This window comes from Fistularia commersonii, chromosome 2, assembly GCF_037954325.1.
Source record: "Fistularia commersonii isolate RoL2024-O1a breed Wild chromosome 2, RoL_Fcom_v1.0, whole genome shotgun sequence".
In the NCBI taxonomy this organism is placed as follows: domain Eukaryota; kingdom Metazoa; phylum Chordata; class Actinopteri; order Syngnathiformes; family Fistulariidae; genus Fistularia; species Fistularia commersonii.
The window spans coordinates 16,213,337-16,240,519 of record NC_141285.1 but is presented as its reverse complement, the minus strand read 5'-3'; the positions used below and the strand labels follow the sequence as shown (position 1 = coordinate 16,240,519).

Below are 27,183 nucleotides of genomic sequence, written 5' to 3'. Positions count from 1 at the left end.
ATCAAAACTGTTTTCTCTAGCAAAGAGGCGGGTCTTGACTCGGTATCTTAGCAACTGTGCCAGAAAGCAGTTTATTGTCGTAATAAGGATTCTGAAGTAATGAAAGTACAAAAAAATGAGACGACCGATAGGAGTACGCGCTAATATCCTCGCAAGACATAACCAGCATCCTTCCCATAAAAATACCAAATTATTTTACAGTAATGATAGACTAAGTGAATGCTGATTCGCTGTGGGAAAAGCCGAAAGGAGAAGAATAAGAAGAAGACAAAGCGAATGCTATATCCAAAATTGTGTAATACAATCATATAATTCCGTGGTAACAATTCTAACCCATAATCGAAAATTTGTGTGCAGTACTAACATGCTTTGAAAAAAGTGCTCAGATATTACAAAATCTTAAAATCTAGATATGACTACTAAAAGACTAGTATTGGTCTTTTTAAATTCAATTGCTATTCAAAGACGGAAAATACAACAAGTAGTCATCCCTTTTATGACATTATCAGAGTTTTGACAATGTTTTTTTTTTCCTTTTAAATAAATGACAGTAAATGCTGCAACGCTGATTGGTGTTAGTGCAAAATGTAAGCTCAGAACTCTGTATCTTTAATGAAATAACTTGTGAGAGAGTTAGTATGTATTTCTGAAAGGCAGATACAGTAAAGCTATTGATTTGGTAACAGGAAGGATTGATGCTTCTCCAATTCTCCTCAGTTGAAAGGCTTCACAATCTTCATGGAGATGTAATTCTGCAGATAAGAAATGGACAATGAAAATCATGAGGATACCAAAGTGGTATTCTAAGAAATGAAAATCAAGACATAAAGAACATTGTATGGTCTTACAGGGAGAGAGTATAAAAGTATCCCAAAGAACAGGAGCACTAGAAGAAGAACAATCACTCCGATGAAAATCCATCTGAATCTGCGCCAGACTATGAACTTCATGGTCTTGCAAGGGTTTGTAAACCAGAAGAAGGATGTGTCAGGACGCCTGGTAAGCAATGAGAAAATAGATATGTTCACAAAATGCTAAAAATGTGTTTCTTGTCTTTTAAAAACCAGAGTATTTTTACTTGGGAGGATCCAGTTTGGGATTCATATTGGGCTCATCTCTGCCCTTTCCAGCAGGTCTCTCCTCCATCTCCTTCTCTTCCACTATTTCCAATGTCATCTCTACTTTACCCTGGAGTATATTACATACATGTCAACAGGAACTAGAAGAGAATACAAATGCTGCAAATAACCAATATGTGGAAATAGACATACTCCAAGAACTTGCTTCCCATCTTGCTCAATTGCGCATGGCCACCAGCCTCGAACAGACTTTTGGGAGAAGAGTGAGCAGGCCAGTGGTTTCTTTGAGGATGTTGATCCTGGCATTCCCGGCAACATTTTCAGGCTGCATTTTTCGGGGCTCTTAGCAGGAGGGACTAAATTGAGTAGATCGAGTTCAACTGATCCTGTTACAGAGATTTGAACATGGGATATTTATCATTGTATATACAATAAGTTGCACAACAATAATGTACATATTAGTTTTAACAATTTCTTGTTTTTTTTTGTTTTCTATGTCCATGCCATTACGGGGGTGCGCTATAATGCAGCTGTTCACCTAAGTAGTCATCCAATGAGAATTTGTCATTGTCCCATATCTGGATGATGAATTTAGGAGGGATCCTAAATTCAGTTTTGTCCAGGTTCCAAAAGTGTTCCTACGGTAACAAAAACTTAAATCAGCAGTGCACAAACATCTAATGTTTCCAATTTTATTATGAAAAAAAAATATCCATGGTTCTTCCTTGCCAGCCACAATCACACTCACTTTTCTTGAGACAACACAGAGCTGTTCAGCAGGTAGGTAGTCAAACCCAAAGATGAACCTCCAGTTGAAATTGCCTTCACCATCCAGGGACCTATAGTGAACATCTGTCTTCTGCTTGTCCTCCTCCATTCCTGGCATCCATCTGTGGTACATTGAACAATTAATTTGAAATAAAATGTTGAAATACAGTGTAAATAAGGGGAAAACAGGAAAAAAAATAGCTAAATAATTTACTTTACCCTTTGACATAGATATCACTCATGCTCTCTCCAGTGATGCTTGTTTCGTCCAGTGTGACATCAGTTGTATTCCAAATGATAGTCCGCAAGTAAAATCTGTTTTAAATAAAACATTATATTTCATCCCTTAATCAATAAATTTACATGTGTTATTTGTCTAGTGTGTCCTACTTTTTGGCTGTCCTTGGGGATATATCAAATGGAGGTCCCGGCAAGCCAAGGCTCTTGGGGAAAATGTCCACCCACATTTGAATTTGTCCCTGCATTTATGGAAAATGTATCTTTAAACCAAAGCTCCTGTGCTGGAACATTCATGTATTAATCTGACAAAAATGCATACATGGCAAAGTTAGTTAAGGTTCAAGATGAAGGTTAAGTGTTTTTACCTGGGACAAATTGGGTTGGTGGGAACTGCATAGGGTTCTGGTCTCAACATGCTCTGGTACCAGGCCCTGGTTTCTAAGAACATGAAGAGCCAATCTCTCCTTGGCTGGGCCCATGTGGGTGTGGATTATAGTGTTTGCCTCTACAAATAGAACATTGCATGGGAGCATTACATAAATTTAAGGCCAACATCAAAGACTTTTATTTGCTGAAATAAAAGTGAAAATTATTCTACAAATCACTAGCACGACCAGCTGTACCAAAATCCTGTAGATTGTATTGTTTCCCTGAGAAAGAAAGTGAGTTGACATCTCCTTCAAAACATGGTGGGTGAATGCCTCTCATCCTGGCAACATTCTGAAGGATCTGAGAAGGTTTCATTTGATCTCTCCATTGATTAATCCCTGACCTGCAAGAAAATGAAACCAACAAAATCTTCAGTATCTCATTTAACTTGAATCCCATAATTTAGAACATACATTAAAGTATTGGTGGACCTCTAAAGAAACACTGGTTAACAGCACAAAAACACTACTCACACACAGTAAGTTTGTGGTAGGCCACAGCTGGACCTAAAGCGAGATAGAAGCCTGTTCTCCAAGTCGATGACTGTCTCACCAACTTTCTCATCTCTGCTCAGTAAGTCATAGTCATACACAGAGATCTTCAAATCCTTGTCTTGGGGCAGAAAGCAGGATAGCTCAAACATCCTGGATAAGTTGAAGATAACATTATGGATTTGTACATTTTCATATAACCCATATCCAGTCTCAATGATAGAAGAACAGAAAAATAAACAAAAAGATTTGGAGCAAGATATGTTACTGACTGACCTTCCATACTCAGGGTTGAGTGTATTTGGCTTGTAGTTGTCCCTGTCATCCAGTGTTTTCTTGCCCATTGTGATCTTAACATATGGGTCACACTGAAATAAGAAGACAGTAGATTTGATATAAGTGCTCAGAGATTTCTGTAGTGGCTTTTTTGCTTATTTTTTATCTTTACACAAAACTTACCATGCCATTTGTATCTTTAGGCTGCAGGTTAATGCAGCGCACCACATATATTCTAATCAGACATTCCTGAGGTCCACTCTCTGGAAGTTCTCTGAACTGGCGGGGTGGAGCTGGCACCCCAGGGTCATCAGACAGTGGGTAAATCTTGAAGGAGCCCTGTGTACCAAAGTTGATCCATTTGTCAAATATTAAATATTAATATGTTACTTTTGCAAGTAAAAGAAAACTAGACAATTACAATATATTTGTTCCCATTCTGGTCTATATGAGGAATAATCACTTAAAAAAATGAGAGGCTCAATGGATGATACTCATTTTGGTCATAATAGTCTTATTGTCAAAATGATATTTGTTTTCTTATTATTTCTTGAAGTATGATAACAATTTCAAATTTAAATAAAGTGACCTTTATCTGCTGCAATTGCAGCAGTCCTCCAATCCACAGACTTTATAAGGTCAAACCCCTTAACAGATACCAGGTGTTTGTGCTCCTATTTCTGCATATATCTGTATATATGTCATAACTGCTTCTTTGTTAATCTATCTAAAAACGATCCTGTATATCCCACATATCTTACTTTGGTGAAATTAATTTGATATTATTTAATTTTATTACATGGAATTTAATGACTGCAGCAGACTTCTTACTCAACTGTCTTCTCAACCACTACATAAACAATTGTAATATGTGTCCAGTTATTGTTATTTTAATAGAAGTTCCTAATATTTCCACTAGAGGGCAGTTGAAAGTTAAGAAAGGCAAACTAAGTGATCACCCATATTACAGTGATCATGAAAGGAAATGGTATGTGGTGGTTTTTCTGTTAGTTTGGCTTCCCTACCTTGAACTCGCCAACAACAGAGGGATCTTCTTCTCCCTCTTCTGTCTTTCCTCGTTGAAGTTTGAAAGTGCTGCAAAAGTCAGTGAGTCCTTGGAACTGGTCAACCTCTTCTAGTTCACAGTTAAACACCTAAAGAACAGCACATAATGATGATCATAATGATTTATATTTTAAGAGGTAACTCTAGACTCAGCTGATTTCCCACAAAATAACTTTGTTTCAGACACATGCAAATCCTACCCTCAAAAACCTGTCTGCCACAGCTGCTATGACATTGAGGTATTCAAAGTATCTTCAAAGTATCAGTTCTGTATTTTTTATACAATGACATGCTCTCACCTCCAATGTACCATATCCCTTTTTTAGGTAAGGCCCGCATTTCTCCTGGTGTCCAACAGAGGCATAAAACTTGCTCCACCAGTCTACTGCTTCTTCTTCCTAAAAAAAAAGAGAATATCATGAATATCATGTATTTTGAAACACAGTGGGGTTTTTCAAAACAGTAGAAAAAGAGACAAATCACCTTTTCAGCAATAGCCTGTGAATAAGGATGCAAAAATGAAGATGTGGATAAAAGGAACTGTGAAAATATTGCCATTAAGATTTAGTGATTATATTATGACTTACCTCAGTGGTCACAATTGGCCTTTGGTCTATGTCTATCACAACATCTCCCTGTGCAGCAGCTATCATTGCCACTGTAAAGTTGGTGGACATAGGTGATGTATAAAATATTTGTTTGTAGCTGTATATGTATATATATGTGTGTGTGTGTGTGTGTGTGTGTGTGAATACAGTATATGTGTGTACCTCTAGCAGACATGCAAACTTCACTGTTAATGCGATATGGGTCACAGCGAAACTGCTCCAGGCAGTCAATGGTACACAGACCCACCACAGGTTTCCTACCAAACGGTCTGTGATCAACAACTTTCAGGACAATTGGAGGAGTATATATCTCTTCTTTGGGAAGAAGCTAGAAAACAAAAGACCAAGTCCTTAAGAAAATATAAAAACTGACCCCTATGTAATAACCGGAAAAAACGAAAGGTAAGAGCATATACCACTTTGAGAAGTAGCACAGATCCAGGGAAGTTGGGGTTCTTTTTGAAATTCTTGATGATAGCAGTTTGGACAATCTCACCCCCACACTCAACAATGAGACTAGGAGAGGTGACAGTGGCCATCTGGTATGTTTTCATGTTCCTCAATCCCCAAGTCAAGATCTGGGTGCAAAAAAAAGAAAATGTAGTGACACATTAAGGGAAACTAACCTGAAATAAAAGCTTCACATCTAAAACAAATCCTGAAAGAATTATAGAATATTGTTTATGTGTCACTGGCCAGTAGTTTTTATAGAATCTTTAAAACTTATTTTATAAGGCAGCTTCTTTCCAAGAGACAGAAAAACTCACAGTAGGAAAATTCTATTAGCTTGAAAGCTGTGCATTGATTAGTTAAGGATGAACACATCAAAATCAAGTCTCCATCTACATTTTCGTTACTAAACCTCTTATTCTAGTGTCCTTCCCCTCTTTGCCTTTTGTATGCAGAAATGCAGTTCCTCCCAAACAATATCTATCTAATTAGATTAAAATGTATCTTCAAATTCATAATAATGAAATACTGAACATGATGAGATTGAAGACAAAGTATAGGCCGAATGAGTTGGATGTCGTACCTCAACAGCAGTGAGCTGTACTACAGGCCTGATTCCCTGTGGAACCATGTAGAGATTCTCTCCTCGCCGGGGTGGGATTAGCGGCAGATCACCCTCATTTGCCTGCAAGGAAAGTCCAAATACTACATATAGTTTCTTGAAAGTTAAATCACACATGTTTTCATTTTATGCATACATTTTTTACCTTGTCCTTCAATAGAAGCTCAGCTGCCATCAGCACTTCCCCTGCACCGTGACCCTTTTTGGCCACTGGGAACCACAATAGCTTAGGGCTGACATCCACACTGGGGTTCAGTTTCACCAATGGAGGGCAAGAGCAGCGACCCATGGGCTCATCCTTACCCTTGTGTATCAAGCACAGCAGCACAGAAGTATAAACTAGGTTTGACTAAATCTATCATGAGCTGTTTAATTCCTGGGGTAATACTTAGAAAATAACACACCACTTTATCACTGTCATATAGCTCCAAAACAACATCTGGAGGGTTGTGGGCAATGATCTGCGGGTCTCCATAGATCTCAATGTCCTCAAAGATGAGACTCTGGTCCCATGTGGGGTTCAAAGTGGTCTTTATCACTTCCGTGGTCTTACTCATGTGAAGGAAGGACACATGGGCGTAGGGATCTGGAGGAATAGAAGTTTTTTTTATTGAGATTAAAAAGGTTGATGAAATTATTTCTATATAGAAAAAACATGCACAACAACCATAAATTTCAAAAAGGTCCTATTTTACTCAATTTGCATATATCACAACTGAATACACTCTGTATCCTTACCTGAGAAGCTGTCCTTGTCCATGGCACAAAGATTCCTTGCCTGATATACATACACTCTCAGATGGTAAGCATATGACCCTGAGGGGAAATATTTGTGAGTACTTCCAAATTCACGACTGCAAACAATATAAACTAAGAGGACACCCAATTTGCAGTTGATAAGGCATATGCGTGTTTTCATTAATCTTTATTCAGTGTTATCTTTCATTTGTTTCGGTCATGACAGTAGTTACACACACAGACTTCAATCAGTGTGGTAGACTTTTATTTTATCTTAACAAATACTTACGACTGAAGTGGCAGGAAACCGTGGGTGTGTTCACCCCAAATAGCTTGGCTGCATCATTTTTAACAGCCTTCTCATCCACATCAACCCCCTGTCAAAAAAATTGAGGATAAGGTGGTCACATAACCCTTTAAAAGCAACAATTTGAGCCAAAATAAGGTTTATTTGAATTTTAAAATCATTATCATTATTGTTACTTGCTATGATGTGTCAGGATGAGGAACATTAAACAAGAATAATGACAGGATATGACTCAAGGGGCACATGGTTTGTTGCAATGACAAGTGACTTATTTGGCCTAATTTAAGAATTTCCTTGGCTCAAGAGATTTCAGGAGAACTCACAAATGCCCCTTCCAGTCTAAAGATGGCAGACGCCCCAATAGAGTCTGATGGGACCATTTTTCTTCTCCAGCGACGGCGGCGGAATGTGTCGGATGATCGTTCCTTTCTGTGAAATTTCCAACCAATCAGGGAAGAATATTCCCAACCTTCACCTTGTTCTCGCCTCTGTGGAAAAGATAAAGAAAAGGAAATAAGATACCACATTCCTGACATAGTTCTAAACAATATATCTTCTTCTCAATTATATTATTATTACTTTGCCTCACCTCAGCAACCACCTTGTCAGACACTTTCTTTCTTGGTCTGATGAGCCTCTTCCTGCGATGGACATGATACATCTTCTCTGCAGCAACCCAGGATTTGGGCTTATCATCCGGGGGGATGGTTAGTCCATATTCCCACCCTAATGACAAAAATACAAATATGAAGTGGGGCAAACAGGTCTCAATTGCAAGACAATTTCTATCCAAGGTTTTGATTTTTTACATTTGTATAAACAATATGTACATGTATATGTACCTTTCTCATCTACAGCTTTGTTGCTGTCGAAAGTCCAGTCATCTTCCCAAGTCCATCCCTGTGGGCACTCAAATTCTGCTGGGCTTTGAGCCCTTTCTCCATTCTGTACAACACAAACATTGTCACTTTTCATATTGTCTGAGGTTTTATACATCCAGGTATAAATAGAGTCAATATATATGTGTGTGTGTGTGTATGTGTGTATCTATGTTAGCTGTCCATCGTGTTTGATGATGATGCTTGCTCCAGGATGGAGCAAAGAGCTTTCGCAAGGGAAGAGTTTAAGGTGAGGTTGTGGGTGTGCAGTCCTCACTCCCACCGCTCTTTGCTCTAGCAGAGTAGTTTCTAGTGGTATGAGAAACTCACAACGACTTTCACTCGGGTTAGAGCTACAGGGGACTGCCGGTAGTCCGGTCTGCTGGGCTCCAGGGGTTTACTCCCCCAGCCCTCATGCCTTCCCAGGTTTACCAACGAGGCAGTGGGGCAGTGGTTGGCACAGACACCTCTGGGGACCACTGCAGCTCCGAGATCTTTCACTAAATCAGCCTGGACCCGCTAGGCCACATTTTCCTTGGGCTGCCACAAGGAGGGATAGTGGGAGTCTTGGTGAGGGGGAGGCAATGTACTGACCACAAAAGACTTAGTAACCGCTTCCTGAACCCAAACAGGGGCAATCAGTGGCAAAGGCTTAAGGAGAGAGATTGCAGGCATGCATGATGATATGCCTGCTATTTCTAGTGTGTTGTAATTTTTAACAATGCACATCTGTTGGGGGTTTTCAGTCTCTTTGCACTTCATGAAACCTAACAATCCTCTATGCTCACTATTTAGTAGCTTAATTTGTATGGCTGTTGCTGGGTGTGTCACACATGATGAGTAAAGATGAGTTGGGATCTTTTTTTCTTCTTTTTCCTAAAAATGACCAACTGTAGTTTCTTAAATGAGTAAACCTGAGAGCCTTAAGTCAAAATAATGACCCAAGTGACACTAAATACTCCAAAGTACTGAAATGTAATGAGTCAATAAATCTCTTTAAATATATCAAAATGAGTGTTATGAGACTAAATAATTGCACAAGAGCAAATGGTAATGCAAACTAATCCAAACAGAAAGGGGTTTGTTTATTGCTTTTTACCCGCATACTTCACATAACATGTATAAAGTTGAATTTGTTAATGTACAGTGTGTCTGTGCTGTGTAGGTAGGTAAAAGCAGTATATTATACCACATCTGTGTAGGGCACTGAGGCAGATTTCCAATCTCCACCAGGGAACCGTGTTTCATTCTGAAAAACCTCATCAATGAACTCTGTGTGCCCGGCATCAGCTTCTGTCAGCAGACTGTAGAAAACACCAACAGGATACAGCAGTTAAGGGCTTTTGTGACTCAGTAGCTATTTAGTGCTATTATAGACAGAACAGATAGCTCAGGAAGACACACTAATGGATAAAAAATGTTATTTACATGAGTTATGCTTTAAGAATATAAGCACTTAAGGAGCCACTGAGGAAGGGATAGAGACCTCCCATCCTACCAATACACTGGCAAGTTATTGAAATTCCTTTTCATATCCTGTGATTGTGTTCATGATTTAGTTGTCTGTGAGCCTGGTAGATATAATAATAATCCAGTGCAATAGTTTCAGCCAACTGATAGATGATGGAGTTTGAAATAAGCAAACTGAATTTTCACACTCCTAAGATTTGTGCTGAAGAAATAATACACCAAGTTTCATACCATCGCTCAGGGTCAACAAACCAGTCATCTTCCCATTCCCATCCACGAGGTGGTAAAAAACGTTCTTGTTTAAGTTTCACTTTTCCAGTCACATCTGAGAATTTATGGCGACCAACCAGGCCAGTGGTTCCCCACTTTCCAAATACCTGGGCCTGGTTTTCATACTGAAGACAGAAGGCAGGAAGTGCTTTTCAGCAAAGACAAGTCACATATAACATAATAACAACCCAAGAAATGTATTTTTTGGGGGAAATCAAGCCTCTGTACCATTTCAGCATATACACTGAAGTTTCCCTCTGCAAAGCTGTTGAACTTCTTCTCATGGGCAGAGAGGCCAAGCCACATGTTGACCCGCAGTTGAACAGGGACTTTAATGCCTTTGTTTTTGTCCATAGGATACTGACAATGTAAAGTTGTTTAGAGTAAATTCATTGAGACCGAGAATGCAATTAATTTGTAGAAATTAAATATCAACTGAATGATGACAATCATAAATAAAAAGAAGTCATCAAGTCAGTGTTCCGTTGCGTCAGCTTGTCCTTTACCTGCATGAAAATGGTCTGAGTCCGTCCACAGTGTTTACCACAGGCTTGTTCATGGTAATTGATGTACAAGATCTGGTGTGCAGGAACTCGGGCAAAAGCCACACGCTTCTCTCCTCTCAACATCCAAATGATCACATCTGGCATGCTGTTTTGGGACTGATGAAGTTGGAGAAACAGAAGAAATTAGAAAACAGAGGCTATAACACTGATATTTTATATATGCTCAAGGTGACCTGGATTCCAAATGATAAAAAACAGAGATCCATGTATGTAGTGCATATATTTGATTCTGACCTCATCTGCCAGCTGCTTGATTCTGTCTAGCCAGTCCTCAATGTCCCCAACACTAGCCTTTATGTCAGTAGCTTCTTCCCTCATGCAAAAAGCCATCTGTTTTAAACTACTTAAAGCAGCATCACGCAAGTTTTTCATTTGGAGATCCAGTATGGTCACGTTGGGCTGGCCTTCTAATGATGGAAGCTGGAAACTATGAAAAAATATGAATTAATTTGATGTTTGAAAATAAATAACATATTACATGATTATCAAAATAAACAACCAAATAAACACAATTCTATCATCAAATAATAGGTTAAAGTTTAGCATGATAGCTCAAGTAAATGCCCCCTTTGCTTATGTCTTACCCCTCCAGATCTTCAATCATATGATTAACAAGTTTTAGCCAAATCTCTGCAAGACGGGTCTCAGATACTTTTGCTGAGATGGCTGTTTTTAAAGAGGTGAGATGGGATTCCTGGAGAAAAAATAATAAAGGCAGATATGAGATCAGTGATTACTGTATTATTAACTCAATAAATGAGCAATTTTTGACATGCATTGTTCTGACGTGCTTCTGTGATTTTTTCTTACAAGTCTCTCAGCAATGAAGAGAAGCATGTTGACAGTGACAAGACGATGGCCGATGTCTTCCCAGTATGATGTTAAAATCACAACAGGCTTTGTGTCAGCCCAAGGCAGGTAGTAATAGTGATTACCTATGGGATACAAAATAAGTGTAATCAGTCATTTGAAACACTCATAACCTCTATGTGTGATCACATGCTTACATTCAATATTGACATGGTTCTCACCTTCCATTAAGTGAAGCAGCAGAAAAGTAGCAGGGTAAAAAACGGGCTATCATAGGGTTATTAAATAGTATATTTCACTGAATGAGTTGATGAATTTGACAGGAAAGAATTAATGAATTGTCCTCATGGTTAACGGAACACATTGAGGTTTTCCCGGTTTGCTATAATCCTAATATTAAGATGAAACGATAGATCCCCTTGTCTTTGCAGAATGAATGGTGGCCTAGTGAACAAGTAGCCTATCTCTCTGTCACGGGTTGCAAATATCTTAGATTCAAACAATTCTAAAGCTGCAACGTAGATGTTGTGACTCATGCATGGAAAATTAAAAATAATGTTACAATGTGAAACATTGAAATTTTTCAAGTAAATGTGTAGACAGAATAACTTCCCTTACTCAACTGTAGAGCACAGTGATTGCATGCAGTGCTTTAGTCATTAGAGGGTTTTTCTGTTTGTAGAAACGAGAGCAAGCCAAACTTAATTTCTTTTCGGCTACTCCCTTCAGGGGTCACTACAGCAAGTCTCACCTCCTCCATCTATGTCCTATTTCACTACATCTCTACAACTCTCCTCTCTGGTCTTCCTCTACTGTAGATCTATAGACCTTTCTCTTCCTTCTGACCTCAGCATCTCTCTATTTATATATTCATTATCCCTCCTCTGTATATGACCAAACAATCTCAGTCTGGCCTCTCTGACCTTATCTCCAAAAAATTTACCATGTGCCGTCCCACTGATGGACTCATTCCCAAATGTGAGCATTATGTAGAAAGTTAATATATTATTCAATTTAGTCATATACACCATGAAAATGTCAAAACGAAGACACAAAAAAGGCTTGAGAAAGCTAATAAATCTTGTATGTATGTAATATAAACTTCCTACCATCAAACACAGCATAGCTGAATTGGGTGGTTGATGCCAGAGGCTTGCAGGTGGAGTCCAGCTTATTACCATAGTTCCCAATGCTGACCTCAAACTGGATTGGCTCCCCTGGTTCTTGGAGCATGCAAGCACTGTGGAACACAGCGCACAAGGAGTACTTTCTCCTCCGCTGGTATTTCTAAAATCAGTTAAAAGGACATGACAATGAAATCAATTCCAGCAGGAAATGTATGTTTATGTTTTTATTATTCCAACTCTCACTTGACAAGATCGTCTTTGTTCTATCTTAGATTTCAGTTAGACACTTCTCAAATGGATGTATTTCAGCTGAAATGTACCACAAAGCAATAAGAATTGGAGTAAAATGTTTAATTGACCAATTTGTCATCTTCAGTACATTTCAAGCATTGATAATTAAAGCTTATTAGCATGTACTTTAAACTGTATACCTGGGCAATGAGGATGTCGTCACTGGAGATGTCATCAATGTTCTTATCAATCTTCCCATCCAGCTGAGACGACAGCTCAATAAGGACCCTCCCCCTATAGGCAACACCTTCACCCTGCAATTTTTAAGCGTGCTAATTCCTCATGTGCATACAATGAGAGCAAAAACCTTGAACACTATCACTACTAGCAAGCCACATACAGCGCTGATATTGAAGGTTACCTTGCCAAGGTTGAGGTCCTCATAAGGATCAGGGAGTCCAGAAAATTCTCTTGGGCTACCATACAGATTGACATAACAGGGCCCAAATGCTGGGAGGAACCCCACCTCACTTGATGCAGTGCTTACTGTAATACACAAACACTCTTTAAAAACAGATGGAGTTGTTCCACAGAACTGGCAAAAAAGTTCTGTGGAACTTCTATCTATATCTTTACGACATAACCTGTAACCACATAACCAGCCAAATCATTTTCTGTACCTTCAGAAATACTGCAATTTTCCTCTTGTGTATCTATTTGAAAAAAATAATATAACAGACATTGAATGCTGTATACTAAACAATGTAAGACACAGTGACAAAAAAACAAGCATGAATATAGTCATTACTTTCAATCTCTCCCCCAGAAGATGACATTTTACTCAGATATAAAAATGCTGTTCCAATGGCATCGTCCTTAGTAAGACGATCCCTGAAAAGAAAGATAAATAAATAAAAATCAAATACTGGTTGTTTTAATCAGTGATATGAAGGGAATATAATTCTTACCAGTCATACATAGTCAGCTTGATGTATTCACACATAGATGGGAACTACAGTGGCAAATAGGTATAAGGTAGTTAGAGATGATGGTTTGGTGTTTTTTGAAATTTGAAGTATGCTCTTGTACCTTGAACTGAAGGTTGATGATTTGATTCCATTCTGGATTTGCATTTTTCTCAATTATTTTGGTGCACAACTAAAACAAGGGCAGCGTTATTTTGAAAATTAATTAAGGGCAAAGAGGACAAAGAAAATAAAGTTTCCATTTACTAAATTGTGAAATACCCTTTTGCCAGCAAAGCTGACTTCCAAATATGGATCCACCAGATTTTTCTTATCACCATCCCCTCCAAAGACTTGCTTTACACTCTGAACAAAGGCATCATCCACTGCAACAGAGAGCAGTTTGTAACTTTTAACTTTTTCTCAGAAGGAAAATGAATAGCATTAATCTGTGACTCACTTTGTGGTATATCTTCAGCTCGATAGACTTTGAGGCTGAGAGTGGCAGATCGCATTGTGACACCAGCTGGCACCAAAAGATTACTCTCTATGTCATCCTGTTCATCACTTGTCTCTCTCTTCTCAGTCTGTTTAAGAGGAGAGGATAGTTTGTAATGCTTCCAAGTAAGAGTGCCCTATTTCTATGATTTGAATCTATGACAATGCATTATACTAACATCCACCTTTACAAGAGGAAAAGTGAAAAAGCACAATATGTCTCCTAAATAAAGATAAGAAGGAATTCACACCGGTGGCTCCACCCCAGTTGTAACAACAATTATGCTGACTTTCAGGTAACCTCTGGCCCCTGAACTGGAGTCATCTGGATCACTAAGAAGCAGCCATTTCCTCAAAATGGCATGACCTAAACACAACAGAGGATTAAAAACATTCCCAATTGATCTCTCTATGTGCAACACAAATATGGAACTAATGACAAAAAGTTAAAGACTGACCAGGTTCATCAAAGACGTAGCCAACATCCAGCTGTGACAGTGAGAAGAAATACAGTATGTAGTTATGTGACAAATATGAAATCAAGTGAAAAATGAGAAGGGAAGTCATGAGTAAAACCATAAAAAGGCTTTTACTTTGAACTCTCCAATTAGGCTGTCAGCTCTGAGAGAGAATGAGTCAAAAACCTGTTGAAAAAGGACAATGGCGTAATGCTTACATGAAGAAAACAAGCAATTATCAATTTTGCACAAAGATCATGACCATAGAATGACCATATCGGTACATACCCGAAGACTAATGCTCTCATCGAACAGCTCTGAGGGGAGTATGTTAACATTGTAGAAAAAAATCTGAGGAAGAGAAAAAACAATATTAGATTGATGGCCACTTCTCTTCCTAGAATAAAAACACATATTCTCATGAGATATTAAGCAGAACATCAAAACACTTACAATTTAATAGCGGAGATTCATACGCATTTGCAAAAACTGACAAAAGAGGAAAATGCATGAGGTGAAAGGAATTCAAGAGTGGGCTCAGGATGGTGCCCTCAAGCACCAAGGTATAATTTCATCATGGCGAAGACAGAAAATACTTCATTGAAGCTGTTGGAGATTAAGTTACACAGAAAAGAAGATGTTAAAAAGATAAGACAGGCAAGAGGCAAAAGAAAGTGATTTGTTCATTAAAAAATTACTAATTTAAAATTTATACCTCATCAAAGAATGGATTATTGCCTCTTCTAATTCTGGTTCTGTGAGTCTGTCCACAGACATTTACCTTCACCACTGGTTTGATGTTGTTACCAGGCAGTTGTCTACCTGCGATAATTCTAACACGAACCTGGACATTGAAAGGGGTACAGAGGCAAGTGAACAAACACTGGACAATGTTTTGAATATCCCATGAGAAATTAACAATGGGCTGACTAAACACTATCCTTGTGAGCGTTAAACACAATTAGATACATTGCTGGGGCTGGATACACAAACTGGGGGATAAACTTTGTGATTGCTGAGCAAGAAATGTTTATAATGTCTATTAGCCAACACTTATGTCAATGTTTGCACTGATAAATCATTTATGACATCAACAAAACAAATTCCATCAGAAATGTGTGATTATCCAGGAAGGGGGACATGTAAAAGAAAAGAAAAAAACAATACCTGGAAATCCTGGACCTTATTGGCCAGTGGTCTTTGCCTCTTACGGGTGGGGCGAACAAGCTTATGGCAGGGCTTCCCAGACTGAACTGGTGAGGCACCAGTCCCTGCACTTCCAATTTGACCACCTGCATCCACATCTGCTTCCCCCTCATCAACTCCCTCACTCAGTCCTGTGGTGCAAAATCCCAGGTAACATGATCGTTTGGTTTTGCTGTGATTTGTTTGGTGACAATCATGAACAGACAATAAACCCTGAGCCAATCTGCATTCTGTGAAGTATCTACTTGTCTACAAACAGCTACACAATGTGATCAAAATCTTCTTCGTCTAAAGGAAGGAATCAAGAATATCATATTTTATATACATATGCAACTCAAAACTTGTAGGATTTCTAAAAAAATGTCTTTAACAGCTCAGCTGACAGAGAGTCAAAGTCTCTAAAGTTTTCTTGCATAATACTTAAAAATACCAAAAAGTAAAACAAGATAACAACAATGAATAGTCTAAGGTTTGGGAATCATGGGTGGATAGTAAAATGAAAGGTTAGCTGATGAGAAAGAAATTGAAAAGATACAAAATTGTTTCTGTCAACTTATTTACTTGTTCTATTATTATTATTAGCAATCCAAATTATGATATGGATCATCCTTTTCTGGAAGTGCTCATCTGGACCATTTTGTTCAATAACATCTTTATATCAGTAAACCTGTCCATTCTCACCAGTGTCCATCTGAGACATGTCTCCTTCAGGCTCGTCATTAAGGTTTTGAGAACCAGTGGCAGGGGGGTCATATCCAATGAGTAAATTAATGGTTGCCTGAAAAAAAGTGCATTTTCTTAGCAATCGCTTTAAGCTTTTCTGTATAAAACAAAAAAAAATATATAATTTTAGTGGCATATACAGAGGTCCTATACCATAAAATCAAAATCTAAAATGTTATCTTATAACAAGTCAGTTAGCCTTTAACGCGACTTCAGGTAACCTGAAAGCAATAAGTGACAGCAAAGTAGTTGCAGGTGAGAGTGTAGCCAGACAGCATAGGATGGTGGTTTGTAGGATGACTCTGGTGACAAAGAAGATCAAGAGGACAAAGGAAGAGCAGAGGACAAAGTGGTGGAAGCTGAAAAGTGAGGAGTGTTGTATGGTTTTCAGGAAGGAGTTGAAAAAGGTTCTGGGTTGTCAGGGAGAGCTTCCAGATGATTGGACAACTACAGGGAGACAGGTCGGAGAGTACTTGGTGTGTCATCTGGAGGGAAAGTAGATAAGGAGACTTGGTGGTGGAAGGAGGAAGTGCAGGAGTATATTGAGAGCAAAGAACTGTGACACTGAGAAGACTGAAGAGAAAGACAGGAGTACAGGGAAATACAATATAAGGTAAAGATAGAGGCAGCAAAGGCAAACAAAGGGTGTACGATGCTTTGTATGCTTGGTTGGACAGTAAGGAGGGAGAGAATGATCTATACAGCGTGGTAAAACAGAGAAATAACAATGGAAAGGATGTTCAACAGGTCCAGGAGATTGAGGATAGAGGATAGAGAGGGAAATGTATTGACAGATGCTAGAAGAGTAATGGGAGGATGGAAAGAGTACTTTGAAGAGCTGATGAATGTGGAAAATGAAAGAGGAGCAAGGGTAGAAGAGGTGACTATTGTAGACCACAAAGTAGCAGAGATTAGTAAAAGTGAATTGAGGAGGCAATTGAAGAGAATGAAGAGTGGAAAGGCAGCTGGTCCTGATGATATACGTGTGGAGGTGTGGAAGTGTCTAGGAGAGGCAACAGTAGAGTTCTGACTAGTTTATTCAACAGGATCTTAGAGAGTGAGAAGATGCCAGAGGAATGGAAACAAAGTGTGATGGTGCCCATTTTTAAGAATAAGGGGGTTGTGCAGAATTGCGGCAACCATAGAGGGCTAAAGTTGATGAGCCATGCAATGAAGTTATGGGAAAGGGTGGTGGAAACTAGACTGAGAGCAGAAGTCAGCATTTTTGAACAGCAGTATGGCTTCATACCTAGAAAGAGTACTACAGATGCAGTATTTACTTTGAGAATGCTAATAGAGAAGTACAGAGAAGGAGCTGCATTGTGTTTTTGTAGACCTTGAAAAAGCATATGACAGGGTGCCAAGAGAGGAGCTCTGGTATAGATTGAGGAAATCTGGAATGGCAGAGAAGTATGTTAGACTGGTGCAGGACATGTATGCTAGCTGTGAGACAGTGGTGGGGTATGTTGTGGGTGTAATAGAGAAGTTCATGGTGGAGGTGGGACAAAGGAGTGACCAGGATGGATAGGATCAGGAATCAGTCTATCAGAGGGATGGCTCATGTTAGATGTTTTGGTGAGGTCGGAGAAGCCAGACTGAGATGGTTCAGTCATGTACAGAGGAGGGAGAGTGAATACATTGGTAGAAGGAGCTGGCATTTGAACTGCCAGGCTCGAGGAAGACCAAGGGGAAGATTTATGGACATAGTGAGAGAGGATATGAAGGGAGTTGGTGTGAGAGAGGAGGATACAGAGAATAGGGTTAGATGGAGAAGGTTGATTCACTGTGGCGACCCCTGAAAGGAGAAGCCAAAAGGAGAAGAGGATGACGTCAGTTAGCCTTTCCTAACTTTATTGCATATCTGTATATGTCATGGCCTATATGAAAAAGTAATGACCAGTACATGTAAAACTTTTGAAAAGTTGTCAAACATACTTTCTGTACATAGACAAAACCAGGGACCAACGTTACGTCAAAGTTAATGGTTGAAAACTGTTAGTAATTCAGTCTAGCTGTTTCTTTGAGCAAATGCAATTTAAATTAATAACTGTAGCTTTTTACCCCAATAGCCTGTTGTTTCTCGTTGATCAAAGGCACATTCTTGGATGGGAAGGACCTCACGTGACCACTGGTTAGTTCTCTCAAAGAGATTTTTGCTGAGCCTATGAACCTAAAAATGTAATTAAATCATCAATGAAAATAATCAAAGTGATTTAAAAATGTGTTTTTTAGGCATACGTCAAAGACATTGTGACAATATTGTACTCAATATTTGTGACTGTGTTTGTCCGTTACTAGGGGTAGATGACAGTAAACACTTCCCTATTTTACTTCTCCATATGTTATAATCTAAGCCATGTGGTCAGTATCCGCATGAAGTCCAAAACTGGAATGTATTGGACCCTGTATGAATATTTATAACCATTTCGATCAACACAGATACTTCACTTATTGACAAATAAGTTGTTCTCAGAGGAAAACCTAGAAAAATGCAACAGGGTCACATGAAATATGGAAACAATTAGCATGTACCACAGGAATGATTCTAGCCTTCTGTGCCCAGTTCAACTGCCAAATTTAGAGACGAGGAGGCGGGTAAAGAGGCAGTCTTAAGAAACAGAAAGGCATCAATCATGGATATCTGATGAAAGACACTATAATATTTATGGCTCTGCCTCTGCTACAAGTGTTGTTTGCTGTTATCAAAACATTTTGTCATATTCAACATTTCATCGGAAGTTTCTGACAAAACTTGGAAACAGGCTCAACTGACAAGGACCAGGCTGAAGGCAAATGTTGTGTGGAGATTTAATTTAGTTATCCTGCTGTCAAAAAGTGTTCTTTTGAGAGTATTTATGTTTGCCTCTACAATGTATATTCAGTCCATCTTCTTTGTTCTCTCCCTTTCAGCTTTTCCCTTCAGGGGGTTGCCACAGCAAATGAATCTTCTCCATCTAACCATATTCTCTGTATCTTCCTCTTTCATACCAACTAACTTCATGTCCTCTCTCACTACGCTCATAAATCGTCTATTTGGTCTTCCTTTTGACCTCCTGCCTGGCAGCAATTCCAGCTTCCGTCTACCAATGTATTCACTATCCCTCCTCTTTACATAACCAAACCATCTCAGTCTGGCTTCTCTGACCTTCTTTTGAAAACATTTAACATGTGCTCACCATCCTTATCTCTGTGACCTCCAGCTCTGCCTCCTGTCTTTTCATCAGTGTTGCTGTTGCTAAACCATACAGCATTGCTGGTCTCACCACTGTCTGATACACCTTTTATTTCATTCTGGGTGATAGTCTTCTCAATGTAAATTTAGTCCTACTTTTTTAAGAAATAAGCCTGTTAGGTTTTAACTAGAGTAGCTGAAACTGCACAACTAAATGTAAAAAAATACATATTTCATAACCAAAGTAGCAGATGAGGATTTCAAAAGAAGAAAAGAAATGGGAAAAAGTTGCTTTTTGTTTTCCATCTTCCATTTGCCTCTATTGGTAAATACCATAAGGGCATGGTTATTGGTTGCCTCAAAGCCTGGAATTTCTCTCATACGAGTTACACCAATGCAGTGTCAGTTATTTGTATATTGTGCATGTTAGTTGTGCAAGAAATGCAATGCAAAATATTTTTTTCTTTTTACATCCCATAAACTCAAGCCTTTTTTATGTATCATTCTGAACACCAAAGTTTATGGTGACTTTTTTCTGATTTAAAAACTAGTTTTGGCTCTTTTGGTTCATTTACAAGGTACTTTCAAGTAGAATTTGATACAAATATTATGTGTTGTTACATTTCATTATCAGCTGCCACACATAAAAACTTGACCAAAAAACAATAGACTTATTTGATGGTGTTTTAGGTGGAACTCATGCCCTTGAGTTTTGCCTCATTGACAGACAAAGTCACATGCCATTTAAGTTGGTTCCCAGCCTTTGAATTGGAGGGTCTAATGTCTTGCCGGGGGCACTCTAATTTGTTTTCTAAGGAGCAGAAGTACCCTCTTGAGCTCCAGATAACAAGAATGCCACTCCACCCAAAGAACCTTTCCTGCCTCAGTCTTATGCCATTCTTGTTTATGTTAATCAATGTCAGATCTAACACAAACCAAAGACAGACATATACTGACACAAACACAAGTACAAACATGTTGTAACAAGAATTGCTCGGAACCTCATTTTGTTATGTTCCCTAGATCATTTGCATGCATTTATCCTGACCCAATTAAATAGTTCAATAACTTGTTCAAAATGTATTCCATACTCCCTGTCATAGAGGGTAAGTGTGTCAACATAAATATCACAGTGACAAGTCTGTACAAGCATTCTAAAGCACATTTTCCTCATTTTAGGCAACAGTGATAAGGAATGAAATACCCATGTTGGTGGTGGCTGAGGTAAACAATCCCTCCGACTCCTACTTCAGAGTTCTTGCCAAGCCCTCACCCTCTAGAGTGACTCGAGATAACATTTCTTATTTTCATCAGAAAGTCTCTGCATTGCAGAGAAACAAGGACACGAGGCCTCACAATGTGGGAAAAAGCGAACTGCCAAGCAGCCAAATAAACAAAGGGAATTTATATAATTAATAATCTGCCTTAAAGGGGAGGTTAAAATAAATATTCATTTCCTTTTAAGGCAACACTTGGGGAGGCAACAGACAAAAGGAAAGAAGATTGCTAGTAGAAAGTACTGTGAGGGAGACGCTACAAGTCTTAACATGATTGCAGTGCACACTGTATGGTTCGACAACTCAATGAACGCACAACACTCTAAACTCCTAAAATAATCACAAAACCTATTTTGACCACAATGTTGGACCCAAACAGTATACTTGTTGCAATACTGCTGGTACACTCAGACATTCTAAAAAGATAAATAAAGAAGTGGGGGTTTGCTATTTGTGCTCCTGCTTTGCGTATAAATAGTGATAATCCAATAAATTAAATACAATGTAATCCATCAGTCAATGGGGACATATTTCCATTCACTAAATTTACTTTTGTTCATTTCAGGCCCATTTATGTCCTTAAAACTAAGTAACATTTATGGTGTAGGACAGTAACTTGTTATATAGTTCTTTCACAATAACATTGTACATTTTTGTGTAAGGGGGTTATTCTGTTCTTCCCCTATAGAACAGTCTATTAATATATTAGAGCACATTGGAGAGTAACAGAATTAATGTGGAATTGCACACATTTTTCAGTCACATACTTGTGATGGCCGATAGTCTCATAGTCTTTTACTATGACATCAATAAATGAAGATGCATCCAGAGCCGAGCCTTTCAGATCAAATTCAAGCACCTACGATAACAGTAAAGAAAGACATTAACACTTTTATTGGAAATAATGCTCATGAGTCATCACTACAACAAAGACAAAAAAACAGTGTCAAATTGACTTACTTCATTCCATATGGGATTCAATTCATTGTCAACAGCTTTGGTTTTCTTCTTTTCACCTGAGGGTTCAATAAAATAAAATCAGGCTCATAGAAAAGAAACATTTTTAACATTTTTTCGACCTCTTTATGCAAATAAACCTTCCATCAGATTATTCCAACAAGTCAGAAACTGGAATGGCTCTGTGTTTTGATTTTAAAATTAAATCTGACAGATTGGCTTTGGGAACATCTGATGTCCCAGAATAAAATGTTGAACCACAATAATGCCAACAATGACATATGCCTTCGGAGCTTTCACAGGACATTTGGTTATTCATGACCTTATAAGGATGTACCCCTTTGTAGCATTCTCTCAGAAAACAAACATTAACAACAGTTCCATAAAGGATGTTTAAGGTTCATGTTCTGAACTTTGTGGAACAATCAAATGGATTAAATGTCATTCATCATCGATATCTCAAATTCCCAACGGACCCTGCCTTTAACCCACCCTGCTAGAACGGAAAAGGTAAAAAGTATACGGCAATCTCACCTCTAAATAAAACTGAAGCTATTGGGTCAGGATTCCCGAGTGTCTTCTTGGGGATCCCACATGCAGATTCAACTATAACCCGCAGCATTTTGATGAAGTCCAAACTTATTCATGGAAGGTGTTCGTGTTCCGCACGGGGAATCCTCAAACGGAACTGACTCGACCAGATGTGCGGAGGATAGACTGCTGGCCTCAGGAGGGCGAACTCATGCATGAGTCACAGTCATGCAAGACCGGCTACACTTTTTTTTTCCCATATGGGCGCACTGCACACTACACCCAGCTTCGCTCATATCACCTTTCTAAAACGCTTTATTTTCTGAACATGACTTGACATCAATATGCAGACCCCCGAAGGCCCCCAACTCGCGGGTTTCTTGGGCTGCAGTAGCCTCTGGTGGCGTAACATGGGTAACGGCATACCCGTTCCATGAATCAGTGGAAAATCACTCGTCTTCATTCGTTCGTCTTACCAACTTATTTGCTGTTGTTCTTTTTTTCATATTTTACAGCAATCTAATAAAATACTGTGTTCTAGGTCAATTTAATAATCCAATCCAATTTATTTACGGATAAACGATAAACTTCAGATTTGACACGTCACTATAACGTCAGATGCAAACTTAAATCATAATAATGGAAGGAAGGAGGCATACGTCGTCACAAAACACAACGTTTACTCACATTTATATTCAAACATCCATCCTGTCTGCTCCGTGTTTATTATTTTGCGAGTAAACGTGTAACGTGGAGTTGCAGACAGTCTTACTTTGTGAGATGAATGCCGCAGCAGCACCATGTTAACCGGACCATCACGTCCAAAGCTAGCGGTCGTTACACCTCCAGCAAGGTTAGCCTTATTAAGCAAATTTTACTCTAAAAATGTGAAACGGAAATTACTCCACTTGAGCCCACTATACTGAATGAACTTTAATCAAGACAAACCGAACTGCTAAAGAATATAGTGTGAATAAATTCCTAACCACAGTTTGTGTTTTACCCTCTCTATGCCTTTTAGTTTTCCAGCTTGTATCGTTGACTTTAATTCATAGCCAACCTCCACCAGGATTCAGGCCCTGCTAGCTCTCCAAGGAGGGAGGCTAACATTATTTATTTTAAACACTTGGAAAAAAGAAAAAAGAAAAAAAAACTCAAAAAACAGGTCACAACAACCACAGGTGATCATGTTCTATCTCAAGTCTTTCAATTTATTCCTTTATTTATTGCTTTTTTTTTTGTTTAATTTATTTGATTGCATTTATTTTTTCAAATTAGATACACATATATGAATATAAGTGTGTGTGTGTGTGTGTGTGTGTATATATATATATATATATATATATATATATATATATATATATATATACATAAGTGTTGAGTGTACCATCCAGCTAAGTGAACTTACTCTCATGTCAATAATATCATTATTTAGAGTTTTAAGAATAGATTGTTTGTTAGCTGTTAGCTAACATGAAAATAAAACAATATTGTTCTCTTCTCTGCAGAGATTGCACTTGCTTGAAGCTGCAATGTTTGCAGTTTTGAAGACTGATGGAAACCGAGTGGGTGCAGCAAGTAGCGGAAGAAAGAGGGACTTCAAGGTACTCAGGAGAGATTGAAGAAATTGTGAACAAGCCTGTGAGCGTCACAATTAGGTGTCAGGGTCTTGAAGAAAAAGTTGCTGCGAGGAAGGTCTTGCAACAGTCAACTAAAAAAACTCAAGAGTCAGGTTATAAAGAAAACAGCTTTCCCTAGCTGGAGGCCACAATTTTCATTCTTATAGCATTATCATTTAGGATTGTAATGGTTGTGTGATATTTATATTGATAGTGACTGTTTTTTGTTTAATCAGTGTCCATGTGAAGCCACAGATTTGCTACACTGGAACATTTTTATACGAGTGAAAAAAATGAAACCAGGAGTCCCGATTTAATTGCCTTATATGATCATCGAAAGGTGGTATATTTTTGATTTGTAAAGAAAACTAATCATGGTGTACCTTTATTTACTTCACAGAAAATATGTGAACTACATTCCTTGCACCCTAAACAACACCCACAGAATTCCCAGCAACCCCAAAATCACACAGAAAACAAGCATTAACATAAATCCCAACATTTGTGACTCGCTTCAATACTATTAGATAGATAGATAGATAGATAGATAGATAGATAGATAGATAGATAGATAGATAGATAGATAGATAGATAGATAGATAGATAGATAGATAGATAGATAGATAGATAAGCGTGTGTGTGTGTGTGTGTGTGTGTGTGTGCATTTGTTTATGTGTGTCTGGTGTGTGTGTTGGGGAGAATGTGTGTGGTTGTTAGGGAGAGAGAGAATTTAACATTCTTCTTGCCTGGAACCACTTCAGCCCACTAGATGACAGCATTTATTTGCTAAGGACTTTAACACCAAAGTTGGATGAAAAAGCCATTCAGGGGACTGCTTGTGATCTTGTCATACATGACACGTAGACAGTGTTATTCTTTGTACATACTGTATTGTGCCCTTCATGACAAAATTGCTTTTAAACAACTAAATCTGACTGAACATGTATGAAGTATGAAGTTAGGCACATTATACATTCATTTTGGCATCAGTGAGATATTTTGTATTTTATTGTTTTATAGGACTGCTCATCAAATGGCAAGCCATCATCAGCAATGAATCCGAGCTCCAAAATCAACTCAGTTATTTAAGTGTGACACAAGTTGTTTTACATTCAAAATTTGACATAATTCTCTTTCAGTGTTTTCACTTTTATGTTGCCACATTTCAGTGGCCAATTTGTGTGTATTTGTACCAACTTGTAGTATACAGCCCGTGAGTTGCTAGGGTTTGTGCTTGGAATCCATCTCACTGGCACAGTATATCTAAAGTGCTTCTAATTCTTTTCTTTGACCCCACATGGCTTTGGAGAAGAACAAGCAGTGGCTGGAATATGACCAAGAGAGAGAGGCATGTGTGAGGGCAGTTCAGAAGCGAATAATATGCCTGGAGCACCAGCTGAACAAGACTGATCAGGACCGGCCACAACAGCACAATATGGGCCATTCAGATGGTCAACTACCGAAATGTTGGAGGGAAGGCACTTACCACAACTTGCAATACAATGTGAGAACAACATTTTCAAGATATCCAGATCCCTCTGAAACTGTGTACTATCAAAGAATGTGTGCTGAAAAAACTCACTGTTAAATCAAGTTATGATTGTTGTAGTCAAATAGCAACGAAAGCTGTGAATGAATCAGGGCTGTCAAAAAACAAGTTTCCAAACAAACAGGAGCTGCCAATGATTATTCTTAAAGTATTACAGTAAACATTACAAATTGAAGAATTTTCCTTAAATGCATTTATTGCTTATTGTTTTCTCATTTCAATAAAATATTTGTACTGAATTTCCACAGGTGGTTGTAGATTCTGTAACCACATGAAATATATTGATTTTTCAAATATTGAGAGACACTAGATTGTTAAAAACCCTACTTTCAATGCACATTGGCATCCTTTTTTCAATTTCTGGAGAAAATACGAGCCTGCTAGATGAAAGCTTCCTGGAGTGTCCTGGCTGCAAAGGCAAATATCCACCTTGTCACTATGGAGACTTGATGGTCCACTTAGAAATCGGCCTCAGTTGAGCAGATTCTCAGACCACCTGCATACTGTGCAGTTAAGATTGCCCTTACTGTGTTATGTTCCTTAAGTACAGTTGAGTTGGTAAAATGAATCCAAAGCATTTAAAGCTGTCCATGTTGTGTTTTTCATGTCCTTCATGCCACATGCAACATCCCATTACCTTAGAAAGTAACTAGATTATTTAGGTTTCTTGAAAATAGTAAATCACTTTGTGCGATACATTTGGCATATCACATTGTTGCTGAGGCTCACTTTCTTTTTATACTGATTAAATTATTCAAAACTTCTTGTGTAACTTAATCCATTTTCAGTGCTATTCCAGGACAGAGATTAGTATTGCAAGCTAACCCTTTGTGATATCAGGATGTCAGGGGTGAGGGAGTTTGAAAGGGACTATGCTGCTTTAAAAAAGATGTGTGTATTGTTCGCACACTGCTTTACTTGCTATGCTTTTTAAAAACCTTTAATACATAGCAAGTGACCATATAAGCTTAACCTGTCTGGGATCCATATTTAGAACTGAGTGGGAGTTCCTCTTATAAAGGTCTAAGCTAACATGATAGCACAAGACAAAGGAAGATGATTAGCTGCCACATGGTTAAAGGAATGTTGCTTTGTTTAATCTAAAGAGTTTAAAACCTATCCCTGCCTGAGGTAAATTACTGTATTACTATTCCAGAGGTACACGTGGTAATGCAGTCTGCAAAGTGAAACTGGTGTCTAGTAATAAGATCATCACTGCACATGTGCAATTGAGCACATGTGACTCTTTAGCAATTGATCTCATTAAAGGTCTGAACCCAGATAAATCCACAGGTCTGTTGCAGTCACCCCACTTAAACTCAGTTTGATAATGTAGTAAAACAAATGATATGATGATATTTAAAGCCCATAAATTGAACTCCACAGTACTCAAAATCTTGTTTATCTTAACTGTTGTTTATCTTCTTCCTGCTTCCAATATTTGCAAGAACAGGAGTGTAACCCCAATTTTATGAACATGACCATTCTGATCCAAGATTTTTTCACAGTATAACCCCTGTTTGCCTTATGATCAGTATAGTTGTGTATATTCATGAATATCAACATTGTACACAACTTATCTACAAGCAAGAAATGCTGAAAAGCAAGTTAAGCTGGAAACATTTTGCCCTAAATCTAATGATAATGAAAGTGACTGTCACCTTGGCTTTTTGTTCACTATCTACACAATCTCTGTATTTAATTGTAGTAAAAGTACATTTCCTGGAGACAAAAAGAAAGAAAACACAAATACCTTTGGAGTTAATAATGTGATGATTTTTTTTTTTTTTTTGCCCAAATTGT

General features: G+C 38.3%; 2 protein-coding genes across 2 annotated transcripts; one reads left to right on the top strand and one right to left on the bottom strand.

Annotated features, from left to right (window-relative positions):
- Positions 1 to 45: 45 nt before the first annotated feature.
- On the bottom strand, positions 46 to 22,374 carry myofl (myoferlin like). Its single transcript, XM_086170539.1, has 54 exons — positions 22,216 to 22,374; positions 21,685 to 21,740; positions 21,492 to 21,583; positions 18,337 to 18,445; positions 16,234 to 16,330; positions 15,514 to 15,683; positions 15,062 to 15,190; positions 14,635 to 14,697; positions 14,482 to 14,532; positions 14,347 to 14,377; positions 14,140 to 14,255; positions 13,851 to 13,977; positions 13,673 to 13,776; positions 13,515 to 13,583; positions 13,394 to 13,437; positions 13,234 to 13,316; positions 13,106 to 13,138; positions 12,847 to 12,971; positions 12,626 to 12,739; positions 12,177 to 12,354; positions 11,068 to 11,192; positions 10,842 to 10,951; positions 10,492 to 10,684; positions 10,198 to 10,353; positions 9,920 to 10,051; positions 9,653 to 9,816; positions 9,141 to 9,255; positions 7,916 to 8,018; positions 7,663 to 7,799; positions 7,397 to 7,561; positions 7,056 to 7,143; positions 6,767 to 6,844; positions 6,433 to 6,614; positions 6,174 to 6,332; positions 5,990 to 6,091; positions 5,373 to 5,534; positions 5,119 to 5,284; positions 4,936 to 5,006; positions 4,832 to 4,846; positions 4,648 to 4,746; positions 4,309 to 4,437; positions 3,467 to 3,622; positions 3,284 to 3,375; positions 2,990 to 3,160; positions 2,711 to 2,859; positions 2,453 to 2,592; positions 2,238 to 2,326; positions 2,067 to 2,162; positions 1,828 to 1,969; positions 1,618 to 1,717; positions 1,272 to 1,465; positions 1,079 to 1,188; positions 849 to 996; positions 46 to 752 (listed from the first exon to the last, which is right to left on the bottom strand). Exons 1-54 carry the CDS (start codon positions 22,301 to 22,303, stop codon positions 714 to 716), a joined length of 6,156 nt encoding a protein of 2,051 aa, XP_086026665.1. The 5' UTR covers positions 22,304 to 22,374; the 3' UTR covers positions 46 to 713.
- Positions 22,375 to 22,862: 488 nt separating this feature from the next.
- Positions 22,863 to 25,550, top strand: LOC147236545 (uncharacterized). The gene is made up of 3 exons (XM_086161956.1): positions 22,863 to 23,065; positions 23,721 to 23,816; positions 25,144 to 25,550. The coding sequence occupies exons 1-3, from the start codon at positions 22,997 to 22,999 to the stop codon at positions 25,417 to 25,419; spliced, it is 441 nt and encodes a 146-aa protein (XP_086018082.1). The 5' UTR covers positions 22,863 to 22,996; the 3' UTR covers positions 25,420 to 25,550.
- Positions 25,551 to 27,183: the final 1,633 nt, after the last annotated feature.

Bases quoted from the DNA above. Each gene is read 5' to 3' on its own strand.
- myofl (XM_086170539.1), bottom strand. From the start codon at position 22,303: ATGCTGCGGGTTATAGTTGAATCTGCATGTGGGATCCCCAAGAAGACA. The intron at 16,331-18,336 runs GTAAAAAGCTAC...ACTTTTTTTCAG, and splicing joins AGAAACAACAGGCTATTGGG to GCAACCATTAATTTACTCAT. The intron at 753-848 runs GTAAGACCATAC...TCTTATCTGCAG, and splicing joins TACTTTTATACTCTCTCCCT to AATTACATCTCCATGAAGAT.
- LOC147236545 (XM_086161956.1), top strand. From the start codon at position 22,997: ATGCCGCAGCAGCACCATGTTAACCGGACCATCACGTCCAAAGCTAGC. The intron at 23,066-23,720 runs GTTAGCCTTATT...TCTTCTCTGCAG, and splicing joins GTCGTTACACCTCCAGCAAG to AGATTGCACTTGCTTGAAGC. The intron at 23,817-25,143 runs GTACTCAGGAGA...GCTTTGGAGAAG, and splicing joins GAAGAAAGAGGGACTTCAAG to AACAAGCAGTGGCTGGAATA.